Source organism: Thalia democratica, chromosome 9, assembly GCF_965202585.1.
Source record: "Thalia democratica chromosome 9, ktThaDemo2.hap1.1, whole genome shotgun sequence".
Classification (NCBI taxonomy): domain Eukaryota; kingdom Metazoa; phylum Chordata; class Thaliacea; order Salpida; family Salpidae; genus Thalia; species Thalia democratica.
Window position 1 is genome coordinate 37,017,032 of NC_139173.1, and position 20,714 is coordinate 37,037,745.

Consider the following 20,714-nt stretch of genomic DNA (forward strand, 5'->3'; position numbering starts at 1 on the left):
CTCTTCTTAGCTGCTTGGATTGGTATAAAACCATATTTTTGGAAGCTTCATTCAAGGTATAAAATGTCAGCACATCGCTTAGAAAAAGATACTTATACCTTTTCTTCAGGGCTCCAATGATTCCTAAATCGCAAGGCTGTTTCCAGCTAGTCACTGTAGTTTGGTACTTTCCCTCTAACAAAACAAAACATGGAAAATATGGCTTAATATTCTTTTTTATATCATTGACTGACATTGACTTTCTATATTAAATCTATGTATTAATTATGTAGAAACTTTTTATAGAAAAAAAAAACATTTTAAAATCTATTAAAATTTTTGCAGATTAGAATTATGTATTAAATGTTATTCAAAATAAAAATACTTGTTTATTTGGCTTAATTGTTTGGTGGCTAGTTATAAGAAAGAAAACAAACAACTAAATTTAATATTATATAATGTCGTCAAAAAGTACGCACTACCTGTGCTAAGTACGCACTTTTTGGTCGGGTTCAGTTTGCGTACTTAAGCGGTAGTCTACTATATTTAAACTTGTTTATATCCCTTAAAAATTAAATCTTGATATAAATTTTGTTGCTTAAATTCCAAGTGAAATAAAAAAAATGAATCTTTTATGTCAGCAGTTAACTTGTCTTGGAAAGTTATCACTCTCTTTTGAAAAATTGTTGCTATATGGGCGTATGATTAAAAGTGAATTTTCTTACCTTGTAAAATAATAACAACGAACTTCAAAGTAAAAAAGTTAGTCTAAAAATAAAACTTATAATTTGGTCCTTAAATCGTCCGTATTTTTATTAAAAGATTTCAATTTACATTTTTTACTCTACTTTAGTTTTTAATTAGCTTTTAGTTTACATTTAAGTATAGTTTTGCAATAACAATTGTGTTCAAACAGTTATAAACTATATCTAACAAATTTAGTTTTTTTTTTAATAAGTGTACTAAGATAGACTTCGTCGACTTAATTTAATCTAATTTTTGAAAAAATTCGGCCGTGCAAAAGTGACGACTGGTGCAGGTAATGGTACCAGTAAAAATTGATGCAAACAGAACGCTTTGTGCAAAGCGCTATCACAAAAATGTGATATTTCGTGGAAAAATGACACCCATGCAAAAATGACACTCCGTCCAAAAGTGATGCTGTGTAAAAGTGAAATTGACTCGGGTGGAAATTGTGCGCGGGTTGGTACTAAGCGGTTCCCCATTTTAGTTTAATTTTTATAATCAAATAAAATCACCAAGAAATTATTTGAAACAGCTAGAAAATTATTCGTAGTTGCAGCCCAAACTTTAAATAAATTTTGTTTATACTTTAAATTAACTAATACACTGACATTTTTAAACTGATGAGTAGGTTTTATATGTTTCTCTATCACTAATTACATTATATTAGAACATGTAAACAACTGTTTTTTCCAAAATTTAATAAAACAACAAAAATATGGAATTCTGTAAAACCACGATCAAAATTTTTACACAGTAAAAAAACATCATCAAAATATTCAACTTTCAAAATAAACTGTAATCAGGTTTCAGAACATTAAAAAAAATGAAGAAAAAACAACAAATAAAATTGTGCTATAAAAAAAGTTTTTGTGTAAAATTGGCTTGAGTTATTGAAAACAGCTTAAAATACTAAGTATTATAAGTTTTATATAAACGATTTAACCAAGTCCATTTAGTTTTCATTACAAAATTAAAATTTGAATACTTTTCAACATAAGATTTAACCATTAAGTTTCGATAATTTCTTAATAAAAAACCTAAATTTATATCAAACTAATCAGATAATTCATTTAACCAAAAGAGAAAAAATTGTTCGGATAATCAGAACGGATAATCGAATCGAGCGTGTGCGGATGATCGAGTTATCCGGAGCACATCATGCAGGCGTCTTTGTTTTCAATCGAGCACTGGAGTTGAGCTTGGGTCAGGTCCTCCATGGAACTGTCCATAGCCGATGTTGAACCGCCCTGGATTATAATTAAAAATATTATATTTCTATTTGAACAAGATTTTTTATACGAGCACTGACGAGGTCTTTGACCGAAACTCAGTTTGCATAATATAGTCTTAATAGAATAAATATGCTATTTCTTTTCTAGCAGTTGAGATCTCTTTATTTGTTTTCTAAAATCCAAATATAAATCAAAAAAAAATGTAAATGTTTGAGATTTATCCTTTGTTAAGTATATTGTTAATACCTGGATAATTAAAAAAATACTAGAATTTTTTGAAAAGATCACCACTTTACATCGACTTACAAACAGATTTGTTTTTACTTGTTTTTCAGCGTAAATATAATAAACAAACAAACATTGTTATCTCCAGCCCCGTTCACAGATCTCAATTTGTTCAACTTGTTTTTGTCGACTGTGAACTTGATAGCTTCTGCGGCCGGCTTCGATCTCAGATAGTACATTCCGGTCTTCAGTCCCTGGTAAAACAGTTGCGTTTAAGGGGATTTTTTTAATTTATAACCACATAACTTATAAAAGACTGGATGTTTGTATTTTAGTGTAAGTTCGTTTAATGCTTATAATTTAGAAAATATTTTTTTTAACTCTATTTAAGTTATTACAACTTATCTCGTGAAAGTTAATTTGTCACATAATAAAATTAACTAGTAACCTCATTTCACACTTAAAAATGGATGGAAATAAATAAATAATATCAAAATCTAATACTTGTTAGTTTTTAAATTTTTTTCTCTTTAAGGTTTTATAATTAATTACCCTTCATAATCTATTACTCACTGATCATCTTTTCAAGAGTTATAAACTCTTTAAAACCTTTTCTCATCCGTAGATAAAATATGGATGTGCATAAACGATTTTTTTTTACTTGTAAATAACATAAAACACTCAATTCCTTTTCCCACTCGCAGAAAAGCATGATTGTAAATAAACAACGACACATTTCAATTTTAAGTCAATTTCCTAGTAAAATTAACCAAAAAACATTTTCAATAAGAAATACTCTCAACTTCATTTCAATAAATATTTCTTTTAATACACTCAATACCTTCTCCCACCCGTAGAAATACATTTTATTTAAATAATAAAATACCCGTAGAAATAAAGTTCATAAATACTTTATTTTACTTCTTAATAATATAAAACACTCAATACCTTCTCCCACCCGTAGAAATGCATGGAAGTGAGCTTCTTGTACGAGGGTTGCGCGATGTGAATGTTCAAGGATTGTGATTGGTCGATGTAGGCGCCTCTGTCGGCGGCCATGTCTATCACTTTCCTCTGGCTGATCTCCCACACAGTCCTGTACAACTTCTTGATGTCCGCGGGAATTCCTGGGATGTTCTGTTTGAAATTATTTAGATTATATCAATTTCTTTGATGTTCTGAAAAGAGTTTTATATATTACTATTATTTTTGACTTTTTTTTAATATTTATTTGTTATCTCCCACACTATTATGTACAGATTAATGTTATGTTCTGTTAAATTTTTTTTTTTTTCTATCAACTGTTTTGTACAGCTTCTTTTATCTTTGTGGCGTTTCTGGTTGTTGTGAAAGAAAAAGAGATCTTTTTATAAGAAGTCTTGCAATTTAATTGAACTTGATGTAAATTTTGATAGTTTTTAAAATGTTTTATTTACTTTTGTAATATTTCCCAGAGATGTTCTGTTTAGGAAGTTTCGTCAAAAAAACCCGAATTATTTTGACCAAAATTTGTATTTAATGAAAGGTTACAGGTTTTGTAAAAAAAAATTCAAAATATACAAAACAATTCACCTGAATGCTTCCGTTATTTGCAATCATCTGAAGTTTTACGTCTTCAGTCCAAAGACCAAGATCGGTGAGATCTTTCAAAAGATGGTGGTTGACTATCTGGAACTCACCTGAAAATAATAATTCATGGCGATTATTTCGTTTATTAAGACCAGTTAGATATGTCAAAAAATTATTGTTTACTACATGGAGCTAACCTGAATATAACTAAATTAATATTAATTGTGTTTATTATCTTATTTATCAAGATCAATAACATCTTAAATTCATACTTTATAAACTCAGAATTGTCATGTTATTATTTTAAGGTCAGCTTTAAAACAACATCATTCAATTAGCTCACATAAGTTTTTTACATAATCACAAGACTTGCATACTTATAATCAACTCGAAGAGTCAACTAATTTAACTCAAGGCAGGGTTGCCAAATGTTCTCCAGGTTTTTAAAAATTACACACCTTAGATTCTCTTTCTTACAATAGATTTCCTGTTTAAAATTTAGTTTTAGGTTAAAAATTGTGTTAAATAGTATAACAACATCGATAAGATATCTTTAAGCTTCAATCTATCATAATTTTTTTGTCATCATCAAAAATTTTATCATTCAACACTTAAAAGTTGTTTAAAATCCCAGGTTTTTTGGCAACCCTGTATAAAACCACAAAACCCTGTGTGTAAAGCTGTAACGCTATCTGCCCTGCGTTGTGATAATAGTTAATAAATTTACAAAATAACTAGTTGTAATGCTATTCTTGTTGTAGCAACGGTCAGTTTTATTTATGAACTCTAGTTGATGACATTGAATTGGAACTTTGAGTGGATTGCAGTTGAGTGTTTAAATTTTTGTAAATTTGTTACTTTAAAAGAAGTACCAAATTATAGATTAAACTTTGTTGCTTATTGAAGAAATTATTAAATTATTCTTTAGCTTTATCAACTTTTTGTATAATTTTACTTGAGTTAATACGTATTTTTTAAATCACATTTGTTATTAAATATTGTTGATTAAACTGTGCTGTGTAAATTATAACTGGTTGTTTTTAGTTTAAGCTACTATTTAAGTGATTACTATACCATTAGAATGATTAAGACTAAGAAGGGCTTAAGACATAAAAATAAGTTAACGGGTCATGCAGATACTGAGCCATCAGTATCTGCTGACTTCAATGGCGACTCTGACTTGATATCGAACTCACAATCTCCCAGCAATATTAAAACTGACCGTTGCTACAACAAGAATAGCATTTTGTACTAAAAATTCGTCGTTAAGCAAACGTCATAGTGCTTTAATAAATTTAAACTTGTCAGTGTTTACAACTAGTTATTTTGTAAATTTATTAACTATTATCACAACGCAGGGCAGATAGCGTTACATATAACTTAAACTATACTGTTAAACTATAAGACTGCACACTATAATCAACTTGAAAGGAAAACTATTTAAACTCAGAGTAGTTGATGTAAAGGGCAATGCCTCTTTTGTGAACTACTCGACTACTATTATTCTGTTAAGAGCCAATTTATAATTGGCTTTGAAATAATAACATGCTCTAAAATTCCAGTTATCTCTGTCTCATTTAAACTTACTATATATAAAAAAGTTAATAAAAACTTCCGATTTTACTTAAATGACGTCACTGCGAGTGTTGAACAGAATTTAGCAAAAATAAAATTCACTACAATTTTTAAATCAAATTCATTCAGAACATTAACAAAAGTGTTGTGTTACATAACTCTACAAAAAACCAGACAGTATTCTGCGGCATACCTTAAAGCAAGGGTCGGCAGGTCAAAAAGGAACGTTTTTTATGTGCTTTAAAAAACATATTTAAAGACTTTTTATTTCGAACAAAAAAAAAAAGGCGATAGGTTATCCTTTAAAGATAACACTAATTTTTTGTTTTTGAATATTAATATATTAAACTAGATTATAAAAAAATTCAAAGTGGCCCGCGGGCCGCAGTTTTCCGACCCCTGCCTTAAAGCCATTGGTTCAATATCTGAATAGTAAAAACTTAATTTGATTGGACCGAATTTTGTTCAGGATTTTCAGGAAGAAAGTAAAAAACATTAATTAATTCAATCAATTACTAACCAGATAAAACTCTCCTAGTGTAAATATTAGAAGTGTATGCTTCTATCGACTCGTTGTTCCCTAATATTTGGGCTGTTGACGCTGTAGGCATTGGTGCTAGCAATAAGGAATTCCTTATTCCGTGTCTGTTTAAATAATAAGTTTTTTTTTTGTTTAAAACAAAAATAATAACAACAAAAATTTTGTTAAAAAAAAGAAATAATAATAAATGATTCTGGGTCGTTAGATTATAAAATCCTAAACATATAAGAATTATATAAGAATAAAATGTTAAATTGTTCGTCTGGTTAATTAATAAAACAAAATTCTTAACACAAATTCTACTTTTAATTAATATAATAAAAACAAACTGTTTAATTTCTTCTTTTAATTAATATAACAAAAACAAACTGTTTAATTTCTTCTTTCAGTTTCGCCCAATCCCACAAGTCAGTTGGAGTTTTTCCCCACAAGTCGTATTGGAGGAGCTGTTATTTAAATATAAAATTTTATGTGTACAATAGGTTGCTTTGTATAAATGTATATGAAGAACAAAAACTTTTAAATATTCCTATTCAGTAAACACTGACAACTTAGGAAATAATCTAATTAAAAGATTAGATTTCTAGAAACAAAATGTTTAAAGAATAAGCACTGCTCAAAAACAGCAAAAAACATAGAAGTTTAAAAAATTAGTAACACAAGCACACCTCTCAGACATGAAAATTTAAAAAGTATAAAATAACAACTATCAAACAATTTACAACTTTTAACTTTCTCGCCAGTTATTTCTAATAATAAAAATATTACATTCATAAAAACAAGCGACCCCGCAAAAATAAGACTTCTTAGAAAAACATAAATTTGAAAACATTTACAATTTTACGGACAGATCCCTTTGAAAACAGAACTTCTTTTGTAGCAGAATCTTCCCTAACAAAAAACAATAATTCCTAATATAAAAATATTTTAACACTCACCCCCTTAAAAACGAGACTTCCCTAAGAGCTATAAACACCCTTTGCAAATAAAATATTAAAAACTAACTTTAAAAATATATAATTAAAAATAAAATAATCACTAACCCCCTTGGAAACGGGGCTTCCCCATAAGTGCTATAAACACCCTTAATAATATAATAATAAATATGATATATTTCCAACTAACCCCCTTGGATACGGGGCTTCCCTCGTAACTGCTGTACTTGCCCTCCTCTCTCGCCAATTCGCACGAAGCTTTCAGCGCCGCGTAGTAGATGGTCTCGAATATCTGAACGTTGAGCTTCTGCGCCTCCTCCCCGTCGAACGGCATCCGCATCAGGATGAAGCAGTCGGCCAATCCCTGCACTCCGATCCCGATCGGCCTGTGACGCATGTTGGAGTTCCTCGCCTGGTGAGGAGAAAGTATTTTTTGAAGATAGAGCAAAATTAAATTATATGTTCTATTCAGTTCCTGAACTCCCGTCCTTATAATCGGTCTGTGAAGCATATTTGATGTCTTTGCCTAGGTACTAAATTTATTTTTAACAAGAACATATATATATATATATATATTCGACGTATATTAGGAGAAAGTGTATTTTGAAGGTAAATATGTTTTTAGGTTAGTAATAACGATAAATAACAACTTTATAAAATTACTTGATATTTAGTAAGATATTTTTTATTTAATCCGTGGACACAGATGCCAATAGGTCTGTGTCTCGCATTTTAATTTTTTGCCTGGGAGACAAATGTTTTTTTTTAGTAATAGGTTTATTCTCCAAACTTATAAAAAAAATTGACATAACAGTAACACATTGATAATAAACAACTTAATGTAGAATCTTTCGACAAGGCCTTATCAACATAACTAAAAACAAAATATAAGTATTTCAAGATACAAAAAAATCAAGCCATACTAAACACAAATTTAAAAATTCTTACTTCGGGAACCGGATAGTAGTTGATGTCGATGATTTTGTTCAGGTTTCTGGTGACCACCTGCGTAACTTCGTAGAGTTTCTGGAAATCAAAGACCGGAACGTCGCCCGGGGCAGTTTTGACGAATTTGGGGAGGGCGAGCGATGCCAGGTTGCACACTGCCACCTGTGTGGAGAAAATAACTACTGTAGTATTTATTATTAGTTTTTAATAGATATAATTGTAAAATTTTGATTTTTATAAACTTAATGGAACAATGTAAATTAATACTGTTTAAGCGAGCGACGCTAAGTTGCACACTGCCACCTGTGTGGAGGAAAGTATTCAAGTTTTAGTGTCTATTGAAATATTATTTGTAAATTTAGTTGTTCAATTATGTTTTTATCATTGTTGGGGCAAGCGATGCATACTGCTACCTGTGTGAAAAAAGATGTAAAATCACGATTAAAAATTAATGTAAAAATATTTTTAGAGATTGTTTCATATGGAAAGGAGCTACCGGTTCCAAAGTACAGAAATTACAAATACATTTTTATAAAAAAATGAACAATTTTTTCAACCTTTTATTTAATAAACCTCATTAATTATGTTAAGATACAAGACGTGTATAACAAAAATAAAAATGAAAATATTATAATTATTTTAACTTCATCTTTCGATGTGAATTCCCTCTCAGTACCAAGTTTAATTCTTTTTATAGTAAAATATATAATTGTGAATTTTATTTTGTTTTACTTCCATTTATTTTATTTAAAAAAAAATTTTCTAGACTTGTTTACAACAACTGAGGATCTCCTACACGCAAATATAGGAGAGAAAAATTGTTTTGTTAGTATTTAACTGTTAAAATAAATAATAGAGAAAATGTATTTAAAAAGCAACAAAACTCATTCAAACTTCATCTTTGGAGATGTTTTAATATTTCTAACTACTTGCTACTCACTTCGTCTTTGGAGGTGAACTCCACAATTTCAGTGCACAGATTACTACTCTTGATGGTGCCCAGGTTCTGCTGGTTGGACTTCCTGTTGCAGGCGTCCTTATACACCATGTAGGGGGTTCCCGTTTCCGTCTGCGACTCCAGGACGGCCTTCCAGAGCTGCTGGGCGGGGAACGTCTTCCTCGCCTTGCCCTCGCGTTCGTACCTGCGACGAGTTTTATTGATTGATTATTTTTGTTGATTCAAGTGTTCGGATAATCCGATCTCACGGATAATCGAATCGAACATGTGCGGATAATCGAGTTATCCGGAGCACGTCATACCTGCGAGGGGTTTGTTTATTTTTAAACATGGCGATTCAAGTGTTCAGGGTTGCCACTCGTATTTTCAAAATTTTCCAGGTTTTCCAAATTTCTTCCAGGTTTTTAAAAGTACACATTTTTGGGTCTACTTATAGTTTAAAGTTAAGTTTATGGTAAGAAACTGTGTTAAATAGTATAAAAACATTGAAAAGATACTGTAAAGCTATTTTAAATGTGTTTTCAATTAAAAAAAATTCGATGATGACAAAAAATGTTTGTCTTTATGATATATTATTAGAGTCAAATCGAAATTTTACAACTTATCATGTTAAAATTGTTAAAAATTCCACGTTTTTTTTTAGTAATTTTTGTTCAAAATTCCAGGTTTTTCCAGGTTTCCAGGTAAAGTGGCGACCCTGAGTGTTGCTCAAAGCACACAGAACCTTGCAACACCTAGTCATCGTTCAAATGAGTTTCTTACGTCTTTTGAAATCATTGTAGAAAAGTACTTTTTATATACCATTTACAAAATATAAAATATTGTTTTTTTTTTTGCATGAATTTTTAGAAAAACCCAAGACGAACCGTCAAAAAAAAATTAACGCAACAAAAATAATTTCAAAACATACTTTTCATATAGTTCTTCGAATTATTAAAAATGTAATTTTTTAGTATCATGAATCAAAAAATCAACGACAATTTTCACACAACGCCTTAAATTCAACCCCCAAACATTTTATTAACGTTTGTTTGGAAAATGATAAAAACAATGATACAAACTTTTCATATAGTTATTCAAATTCATATATAAAACAACAAAACAAACTAAATTTTCATACAATTGTTGAAATTCATCATATATAAAACAAACAAACAAACTTTTCATATAGTTATTAAAATTCACAATAAAATAAACAAACAAACTTTTCATATAATTTCTCAAATTCTTTCTCTTAAACATATTAATATTTATGTTGAATATAATAGTAAAAATAAACAAACAAACTTTATGTATAACTGTTGAAACCCATAATATTTAAATAAACAAACAAACTTTTCATATAATTTTTCAAATTCATCATATATAAAATAAACAAACAAACTTTTCATAAAGTTCTTCGAATTCCTCCCCCCAAACGTCCTGCAGTCCAGGGGCCTCGTTGGGGCAGAACAGGCTCCACTGCTGGTCCTTCTTGACGCGCTTCATGAACAAATCACTGATCCATAACGCGTAGAACAGGTCACGTGCTCTCTGCTCCTCCTTGCCTGGTTGGCGGGAAATTTTAAAATCAACAACTTGTTGCAAGATAAAGAAACTTGTTTGATTGAACAAATTATACCGCGCGATGTAGTTTTGTAAATTTGAAGCGGGATTGAAAAATGTAGCAAAAATTGCGATTTGGAAAATTGTGACTTGTTATTAGGATCTTTGCCCTTCGTCGGCTTTTACGAGGTTTTTGTGTTTTTTATTTTAGGAATAAAAATCATATCAGTGTATGAAATTGCTAAATTAAAACTTAAAAGGTAGAGTTTGAATATTATCGTACTTCCAAAAAATTTACTATCTTCCTTACGTTTTAAAATATAGTTGAGTTGAAGAATAAAAGCGGGGTTAGAGAGCAAAACTTTTAATGCTTTAAACAAAATTTTTGTGCTGTTCTAGTATTACCTAGCACCTTGAACTAATGAAATTTTTTTAGCTGATTAATGTTGACTTGATTAAGTAATTTTGATAAAAACTTAAACAAAACGCGGTTTTAAAGTCATAAGGAGTCAAGAGTATATTTTAGACTTGCTAAAATTTTATTTAAAAGAAATAAACATTATTGTTAATTTGGTTTACTGTGGGATGGCTGAAAAAAAATTACTAAAAAGCCTGAGGCAGCCTGTTTTTTTAAACAAAGTGAAAAAGTTTTAAGTGTGGCAAACCTGTAAGGAGAATGTAACAAATAATATTTAAACAATAATAATAAAATAATACTTATTACCGTGATTCTTTTTAGCGTCGAGAAACTCAAATATGTCCGCGTGCCACGGTTCCAAGTAGATGGCAAAACTTCCGGGTCTCTGTGGGTAGTTGAAATACAAGTATAAATAAAATTCATTGTTATTAATGAATTGTAAAATAAAACAATTAAGGACATGTTACTTGTTATAAGGTGCACACAACATTTACTGAACAACTGCTCAGTATTAAATGATTATACAATGTTTTGTAAGTAATTGGTACACACTTTCTGACAACTATAGATTAAGGTTCTAGATTTTTAAAATGGTATTCAGGGTTGTCACTCGTTTTTTCAAACACTTTTCCAGGTTTTCCAAATTTCTTCCAGGTTTTTTAAAGTACACATTTTTGGGTCTATTTTTAGTTTAAAGTTAAGTTTAAGGTAAGAAACTGTGTTAAATATGTAATAACATTGAAAATATACTGTAAAGCTACTTTGTATGTTTTTTAATAAAAAATTTTTGATAATAACAAAAAAAAATTATTTGTATGATAGATTTTTTGAGTCAAACTACTGAACATGTGAAAATTGTTAAAATTCCAGGTTTTTCCAGGTTTTTTTTGCCTAAATTGTCAAATTTCAGGTAAAGTGGCAACCCTGGTTGTTGGACTAAAAAATAATATTTAACAAATACAAACACCAACCCTGTTTCCGCCCTGATCCACATATCTCGCTGTGTTGTTGAACACTCGAAGCATCGGCAACAGTCCATTGGAATTTCCATTTGTCTATGTGAAAATATTTAATTTATTTGTCTGTGTGAAAAATATTTGTTTAACTTGTTTGTATAAAAACTGTTTGTTTAATCTATTTGCTTTGTGCATTAGAATATTTCCTTAATTTGTTTGTATAAAAACTGTTTGTTCAATTTATTTGTTCAGTGCTGTAGAATACTTCCTTAATTTGTTTGTATAAAAACTATTTGTTTATTATATTACATGATTAAATCAATTCAATTGAATTTCAATTTTCAACTTTTTTCAAAATATACGTCAACTTGCTTATCTGTACATGAACTATTTGTTAATATAGATTAAGCTGAATGAAAATTATCAGTTTATAGTTAAGAATGTCTGTCTGTTTTTTAAACTTAAACTAGCCTGACGAAAAATTGTTTAAACACTTTAACTTGTCTATGAAAAAATATTTGCTTGTATTTTTTTTTTCAGTTTAATTTATCTGTATAACAATTAAAAATTAAACTAACACAAGCAATATAGGATCCTGATGCCCTGATGTTGTGAACTGACAATCCGATATATCAAAAAAATTTATAATCATATATAACAAATACAAATAAATAAACTAACACCGGCGATATATGATCCTGATGCCCTGATATTGTGAACTGACAATCCGATCCCTCCGGCCTGCTTGCTAATATACGCACATTGCGCTAAAGTTTCGTAAATTCCTTGGATGCTGTCCTCTTGCATGGTTAGTAGAAAGCAACTGTTTGGAAATGATTTTTAATTTTGTACAAAAACATGTGGAAGACAGAATAGACAGGGTTGCCACTCGCTTTTTCAAAAATTTTAACAGGTTTTTAAAAGTACACATTTTTGGGTCTATTTTTAGTAATAAGCTAATTTCTATATAAGAAACTGTGTTAAATAGTATAAAAACATTGAAAAGATACTGTAAAGTTACTTTAAATGTAGTTTTAATTCAAAAAAATTTTGATGACGACAAAAAATCTTATTTATATGATAGATTTTTTGTGTAAAATCGAAATTTTACAATTGAAAATGATAAAATTATTAAAAATTTCAGGCTTTTTGATCAAAATTCCAGGTTTTTCCAGATAACTTTTGCCTAAATTGTCGAATTCCAGGTTTTTCCAGGTAAAGTAGCAACCTTGAATAGATTATTAAACTTTATTTGCTAAGCAGTTAAACTTGCAAAATTTCTTTTTGTACAAGATGTTTATATTGATACTAACTCAAAACAAACTCCCAAAAGTTGTATTTCAATTGTATATGTAAACAGATTCGAATTATAAACGCCTTGATAGATATTATTATCATATTTTGTATTATATAATAATAATTTATATAACATTTACTAAGTTTATATTCAATTTTTTAATCTGTAAACATATTAAAACTACTTATAAAACTTTTTTTTAATTCTTTGTTTGGTAATTTACAAAACAAGCAAACAAAACTATAGGTGTTAAAAAAAAGACAGAAAAAAATGTTTAAAACAGATCATTAAAAAGACATTAAGTTGTAAAACGGCCAAATGTACTTTTCAAATTACTGATTCAATGAGTTTGAGAGTTTAACGGAAGTATTATTAAAAAAAACAGCAAAAATATTGGAAAATAAAATTTCTAGTTTATTTTAATTATCTTTGCTTAGCAATAAGTGATAATATAAAGCATTATTACCTAAAAGATAAAACATATAAAAACAACTTTAAATAAGTGGTAACTAGAGGTTAAAAACAAAACTTGTTTAAATAAAAAAGAATAAAAAATTAGTTTAATAGCAGAGGTCATACAAGTTAACACTCAAAAATAATGGACTTATTAAAACTTGTTTTTCTCTGTGTTTTAAAATTATTCTGGGATTATAAGTTTGATATTATTTATTTATAAAATTTAAAACAAAGGCAATACAAATAAATTAACTTTCAATATTTCATTTTAAAACTTTTTGCTCGTATTCTTAATTATGCTTCTTCATAATTTTTCAAAAAGCAACATTTTAAGTCAATAGTTTGAAAAAATATTCACTCATTAATTTGTCCAATCTCATAAATTTCATGTCATATTTTTAATTTAAGACAAAAAGTTAAACTTGTAAAATCTAATTTTCATATCTAAGTATTTGAGAATTCACTCAGTTTACCACAACATTTCTCATTATTAAACTATTTTATATCGTTTTTAATTTAAAAAATAAACTTAAAAATATAAAATAATAAATAAGCAAAACTTTAAAATAAATTAAAATAAACAAATACGTACCTGGAAAGTTGAGGCCTGTTTGTTCCAGCATTAAACAAGGTGGGAGTCGCGTGGGTAAACCATTTCTCAGACAACAAATTGTAAGTCTGAAATATTATTTAGTTAGTTCTATTTGTTTTACCATTTTTCCGACAACAAATTGTAAGTCTGAAATATTATTTAGTTTAATTTGTTTTAGTATTTATCCGAAAACAAATTGTAAGTTTGTAATATTATTTAGTTAGTTTAATTTTTGTTTTAGTATTTCTCCGAAAACAAATTGTAAGTCTGATTGTTACAGTGTTGCCACTCTTTGAGTCAAAAAATCTTCCCTGAGTAACCTTAAACTTCTCTGAGTTTCCCTGAGTAATTTAATCCTTAAAAATATTTTAATTATTATAAAATTATTAAAAATTACATTGTTAGTTCTAAGAAAATTGAAGAACTAAAAAAATTCTTAATAAGCACTTAAAAATAAATAAATTAATTTTTTTGAAAAAAATATTAAAACTGGATTAACTAAATCTTATTCTAGATCTAGAAAAAACGTTCACTGATATTCTTTAAAAAATCTTAAAACTTCCCTAAAATTTTTATAAAAAATCAAAACTGCCCTGAGTTTCCCTGGATTTAAAATAAAAATCAAAATTCCTTGAGACTTTCTATAATTTGGAAACTCCTTGAGTTCATTTGAGTGTGTGGCAACCCTGATATTATCTAATTAGATTTAATAAAAATTATGTTAATTAATACTAAATTAGTAGCTCAATTAAATAATTTAAGTTTATTAAAAAAACATAATGTGTATATAAATTCCACTCAAAATCACGTTTTTCTCTAACAAATTGTAAGCCTGAAATGTTATACTACTTATTTTAATTGAATGCTTTATTATTAATGACCATGTTATTTGTTAAATTAAATTTCTACATTCTTTGCAAAACAAACGTGCAATGTGCATTTCAAAGTTATTTAAATATTTGTTAAATGCACTAATAAAGCTTTTCAGACTTATAAAGTAGTCTTAAGAAAACATCTGTTGATAAATATTAGGAATGCATTGCAAGTATAAAGTTTACAAACTAATTAAATCTAATTAAAGAATGAATAAACAATTAAAACATAAAAAAAATAACTTAATAAAAAAACTGAATTTATTATTAAAAAAACTTTTTTTTTGTTGATAAATATTATGAATGTGCTTTTGAAATTTGTTGCAAACAAAAAATTTACCAGTTAAGTAAATTTAATTTAATGTAAACGAAATGTTTAAGCAATTTAATAAATAAAAAACTTGACGTTATAAAAAAAGCTTAAAATATTTTATGCTTTTTTTGGATAAAAAAAGCATTGTATCAAGTTAAATTTTATTTTTCTGAGCTAATACAAAACTCAACAACGAAAAATGATTCGAAAAAAAATAATGACAGTGATTAATAACTAGTTATAAACTTTCCTTAAAACTACATTATTCTGGTATAAGTGGTCTTATTTGCAATCAATTTATAATAACCGGCTTCAATGTATTTCTTAGGAATACTAACAACCATTTTATTTTATTTGACAATAATTTTTACCATTAATTTCATACAACTAAATTATTTCAAACCTCTATAGCGGCTTCAATGTATTTCTTATGGATACTAACAACCATTTTATTTTGTTTTATAACAAATTTTACCACTAATTCCGTATAACTAAGTTATTTCAAACCTCTATAGCGGCTTCGATGTCTTTCTTGTGGATACCAATGGCAACTCTCATAAGCATATGTTGGGGTCTTTCAGCTATCTTTCCATCCAATTTCAGCAAGTAAGATCTTTCCAAAGTCTAAATTTGTTGTTAAAAAAATATAAGTACTTTGCTAATAATTTTTACAAAGTTTTTTGCATAACCTATATTTACCATAATTTCAATAAGTAAGATATTTCCAACGTCTGAATTTTTTTTCAAAAACTATAAGTATTTTGCAAATAATTTTTACCAAGTTTTTTGCATAACCTAAATTTACCATAATTTCAACAGGTAAGATCTTTCCAATGTCTGAATTAATTGCTTGAAACTTTAATTACTTGCCTTAAAATTTTTAACAATGTCTTAACTGGTTTTTATTGTATTTGGATTGCTTATTTATAATATTAAATTTATTGGTCAAAAACTTCATTCTATTTGATTAAACTTTTTTTGAACATATACTATGGAACTAAATGACATTTATTTATTTTAAAAACTTTTAAATAGCTAAAATTATTTTTTATTTAAAATAAATCTTTTTTTTCACCAGCTGGAGAATTTACTTGAGTTTTATCATTAATACTATATTTTTCTAAATAGTTTAAAAAATATATATTATTTCGTTATAACATTTAACACATTATTGACAAACAATTTAATTTAAGACATACTTGCTTAATATATAATGAGTTTATTACCTTGAAACCAAAGTAGGAATAGGAAAAATCCTTGTCGTATACAATTGCTGAGTTCAGCCTCTGTGAATAGTTATTATATTATATTTTTAATGTAAAAGATATAGATCAACAATGTTTAAAATAGTTATTTTTTACTTTATTTTACTTAGATTATTTTTTCAATTTTGTTTTGTTTAACTAATACACCTATTTTTTACAAATTTAACAAATAACTTACAAACTTGGTGAGTCAAAAAAATAATAGAGTTCATATTAACAATTATATTTTATCAATATTTAAAAATGTTAAAAACTAATTTCAGCTCAAACAAACATCTTTGTGTTCCATTATGATGTCATAACACTCATCAGAAATTAAGGGAGAATGCTTTCCGTTTCTTGGGTTCACATAATCATGTAAGTTTGTCATAACAGCTGAAATGAAATATTTTACAGTTAAAAAAAATATATAAATAAGAATTTACAAACGCTATCAAAAATAAACAAAGATAAGTTGTTTAAAACACTTACTATCGCAAGTTTTTATTTATTGCTTTAAAAACATTTGATACAATTACACACATGGGAATCAAATAGTTCTGTAGATTCCAATTTCAAAATCAATTATTATCAACAATAAAAACAACAACACTTTCTCAACTAAATTTTTGTAGTTATTTGTAAACATTTTTGATGCTGGAACACACTTTTTAATTAATGCTTATTTATTAAACAATATCTTACTGCGTAATCAAAAAACAGTCTTCAACAGCAACTGTTTCATTTAAAATTATTTGTTAATAATAGTATATAAGATGCTTGTAATCTTACTATATCTCTTTACAATCAGTTTCATACTTAATTAGGGGTCTGCAGGTCGAAAAGTAATGTTTTCAATGTGCTTACGAAAACATACTTTTTACTAATACTTTTGAACAAAATAAAATTAAAATTCTTTTATAAATAACACTCAATTTTTTTTTTTTGAAAACAAAATAAATAAATCTAAACAAAAGGTTGAATGCTTTATGCTTGCCAGTTTGTCAACCCATGATTTCAAATTAATCAAACAACCTATCAAATTGTAAAACAAATCAATCGAACCAAATTTCTTACTGCTTAATGCTTTGCAACTTTCAATCGACTTGTTTTTAATATTATTGCATTTCAAACTTTATTGAAAAATATTTAAAAAATAATAACAATAAATAATTTTAACAAGTCAAACAAAGTATATAGTATTTAATTATATTTTCTAATTAATTGTTTAAACAACAAATCAACTCACTGGAGAACTGCTTGACGGTCTCCTTGTGCAATAATATTATAAAATAAATTGTGAAATTAATTATATTTTTTTAACTTAGATTATTATTATTTTTTTTTTAATAATTTTTTTTAACTTAAATTTTTTGATTTATTTATTTTTTTCAACTTTTTTTTTTTATTCTTTTTTTAACTTAAATCAACTAACTGGAGAATTGCTTGACGGTCTCCTTGTGCATGTTGCTAATCTCAATCCGGGCAGCAAGGACCGCGTAATCGGGGTGGGTCGTGGTCATCTGGGCGGCGGTCTCCGCGGCCAGTTTGTCCAGTTCCGGGGTGGTCACCCCCTCGTACAAGCCCCTAATTACCTTCATTGTGATTTGTTCCTGCGAAAATGTTAGTTTTATAATATTTACAAGCCCATGATCACCTTCATTGTGATTTGTTCCTGCGAAAATGTTAAATTTTTTTTACTGATAAATATTACTAAATATTCTTAGTAAATTATTAGTAAAACTTTATTCTTTTTTTATTGTAGTTTGCTGCGTGAGAAATGATGGTAAACACAGGTAACAAATTATAAACTTTTAAGATAAGAACAATAGTAAAATATATCTTAAAAATTATTTTGAATTTTTAAAACCTGTATAAAGCATCTAGTAGCTTAGTAATAACTATATAAATTAAGATCAAACTGTGAAAAAAGTGTTTTACCCCTCCCCCCTATGCCCTTAACATAAGAATAGAAGTAAATTCACTTCAACTTAAAAAACTGTTATAACTAGTTTGTTTATTTAAAAAATCATTAATCAAGATAAATATTATAACAACTATAGTAAGTTTTTGCGAAGTGACAATCACATAAAAAATTCAATTAATTTTTTGAAAAAATTGTTAGTAATAATTAACTAGAAGAATGTTTTTATAAATAAATGTAATCAAAAATATCTAAATATAAAAATTCTGAGTAATTCTTAGATGAAAGCAAGAAAATTACAACTAAATGACCTTATTAAGAACTTTACATTCATAAAATCTTAAAAGCATGTTTTTTGATGAATAGCTATAAACTATTTTTTTTAAATACTCTTAGCTATAAATATTGACATATTTTTATTGCTTCTAATTAACCTTGTTTTAAAGCAAACTTTACAATAAGTCGTTAACCTTTCATTAACTTTTAAAAACAAATACTGATAATAAAAACAGTTTAGTTCAGGGGTTGGCAAACTGAGGCCTGTGACTACATTAATTTTTTTTTTCACTTAGTTCATCATACTAATATTCTCAAAAAACAAAAATTAATTTTTAGTGTTATCTTTAATATTATATTTAATAAGTGTTTTAATAGATAATCTACCGCCTAATTTTTTTTTTCAAATAAAATTATCTTTAAATATGTTTTCAAAACACATTAAAACGATTCCTCTTTTGACCTGCCAACCCCTGGTTTAGTTGAAGTCTATAGTGTAAACAGTTTACATAAAAGTTGAAATATTTTTCAATAAGAAAATTAAAATCAAGTATTGAAGTAATTTTTTAAATTCAAACCTATTAACTCAAGTAGGCAGTACAATAATTCTTAACAGATCATAGTAGATACATATAATTTATTTTTCATTTGTTTTCTTCTTTTGATTGTCATGGGATTAAAACATTAGAAGTATGTTTTAATTTAGCAGTTAAATAAATTTATTGCTCTTTTTAAAACAGTAACAATTTTTGGAATAAAAGATTCTGCAATTTTTACTCACTTCCATTTAAGCATTGGTTTACTTTTTTTTACACAGGTTAAAATGAATATTACACATTATAATAAATTTTGAAACATTCTAGTAAAATATAAAGATATTTATTAAAATTTACCTAATCAAACTATACAAACACTAAAACGTACTATAAACAAATGAGTATTTTGAATAAAGTTATCACTTTTTTAAATATAATATAAACATTTTTATACAAGTCCAAACATACTTTGAAAAACTTAATAAAAACAGGGCATTTTTTAATATATATATAACAATAACTAAGAAATTTACAATATGTTGAAAATCAAACTATTGAAATTACCATTTAATACAGTTTTATAAGAAAACTACTTGTTTAAATGATAACTAAATAACAGCAAACTATTTAATTAAACTAACAGGTTTAAGGAACTTCATGTTGAGTCCATAGCACAGTTTGGAAACTCTGGAGGTGATTTTATCAAAATTGATACGTTCCTTTCTTCCGCCTTTTATTTATATACAATTAGTTTTTTGAAACTTTTATTAACACATTTATTCAACTGACAGTTTTAACATCTATTCATTTATATTCAAATATTGAATATTTTTATTACATAAAATGTTGCTTATTGGCTTTATTTTTATTTTAGTATCTTTTAAGTAAAACATTCAAGCATTTAACTGATAATTGTAATAGCTATAAACTGTAAGTTTCAAGTTATAAAAAATATTTCAATATTAATACTTTAAAAAAATTCAATTTTCTTTTACTTGTTTAGCTTTTTGTTATCTTAAAAATAGAGAAATCATCAACTATTTACTAAAAAAGTAGCTTATAAATAAAACCAACTAACCTCTCTTTATTACATACATGATGAATTGTTTTGAATAATTACTTTAATAAAAAGCTGTAAGAAAATTGACATTGATAAAACTGAAACAAAATACCATGTTTTATCCAAGCAATTGTTTTTTAATCATTTCTGTTAATTGAGTTTAGCCACAGACTATAACTTAAATTTTTACTTGAATCCAATGAACAATTGTTTTAAAAAGAAATTACAGACACATCACAACCAATTCTCAGAAAACAATAATGATGTGTTTTAAAAACTTATTACAAGGCTTACTTAATTAGTTATTAATTTTAATTAAATCTATAATCTCAAGTGTTTTCCTTGTTATTTCTAAGCACAACACTTTACTTTATAAGAAATTAAAAATAACAATGTAATGAAAATTATTGTTTTTAATTATAATAATATTTTAATCCAGCTTAAAAAAATTTTAAGACATACTTAATTTATACTTGAAAATTAAAGTTTGTTGTAATTAAAAACTAAGCAGCTTTG

The 20,714-nt window shown here is 27.0% G+C and overlaps 1 protein-coding gene across 1 annotated transcript; it reads right to left on the reverse strand.

The window, feature by feature from the left end:
- Positions 1–1,584: 1,584 nt before the first annotated feature.
- LOC145843961 (ribonucleoside-diphosphate reductase large subunit-like) lies at positions 1,585–20,270 on the reverse strand. Its single transcript, XM_082951254.1, has 20 exons — positions 20,217–20,270; positions 19,780–19,868; positions 17,838–18,015; positions 16,698–16,798; positions 16,385–16,444; positions 15,666–15,782; positions 13,974–14,059; positions 12,310–12,451; positions 11,644–11,727; positions 10,979–11,057; positions 10,094–10,256; positions 8,692–8,893; positions 7,752–7,913; positions 6,994–7,215; positions 6,238–6,314; positions 5,848–5,972; positions 3,756–3,862; positions 3,132–3,320; positions 2,318–2,437; positions 1,585–1,973 (listed from the first exon to the last, which is right to left on the reverse strand). Exons 1-20 carry the CDS (start codon positions 20,233–20,235, stop codon positions 1,869–1,871), a joined length of 2,427 nt encoding a protein of 808 aa, XP_082807380.1. The 5' UTR covers positions 20,236–20,270; the 3' UTR covers positions 1,585–1,868.
- Between the last annotated feature and the right edge of the window lie 444 nt (positions 20,271–20,714).

What these genes read in the sequence shown, in the direction of transcription:
- LOC145843961 (XM_082951254.1), bottom strand. An exon ending in ATTCCTACTTTGGTTTCAAG is followed by an intron (nt 15,783 to 16,384) that starts GTAATAAACTCA and finishes CAACAAATTTAG; the next exon opens with ACTTTGGAAAGATCTTACTT. An exon ending in CAGGATCATATATCGCCGGT is followed by an intron (nt 11,728 to 12,309) that starts GTTAGTTTATTT and finishes ATTTTCACATAG; the next exon opens with ACAAATGGAAATTCCAATGG.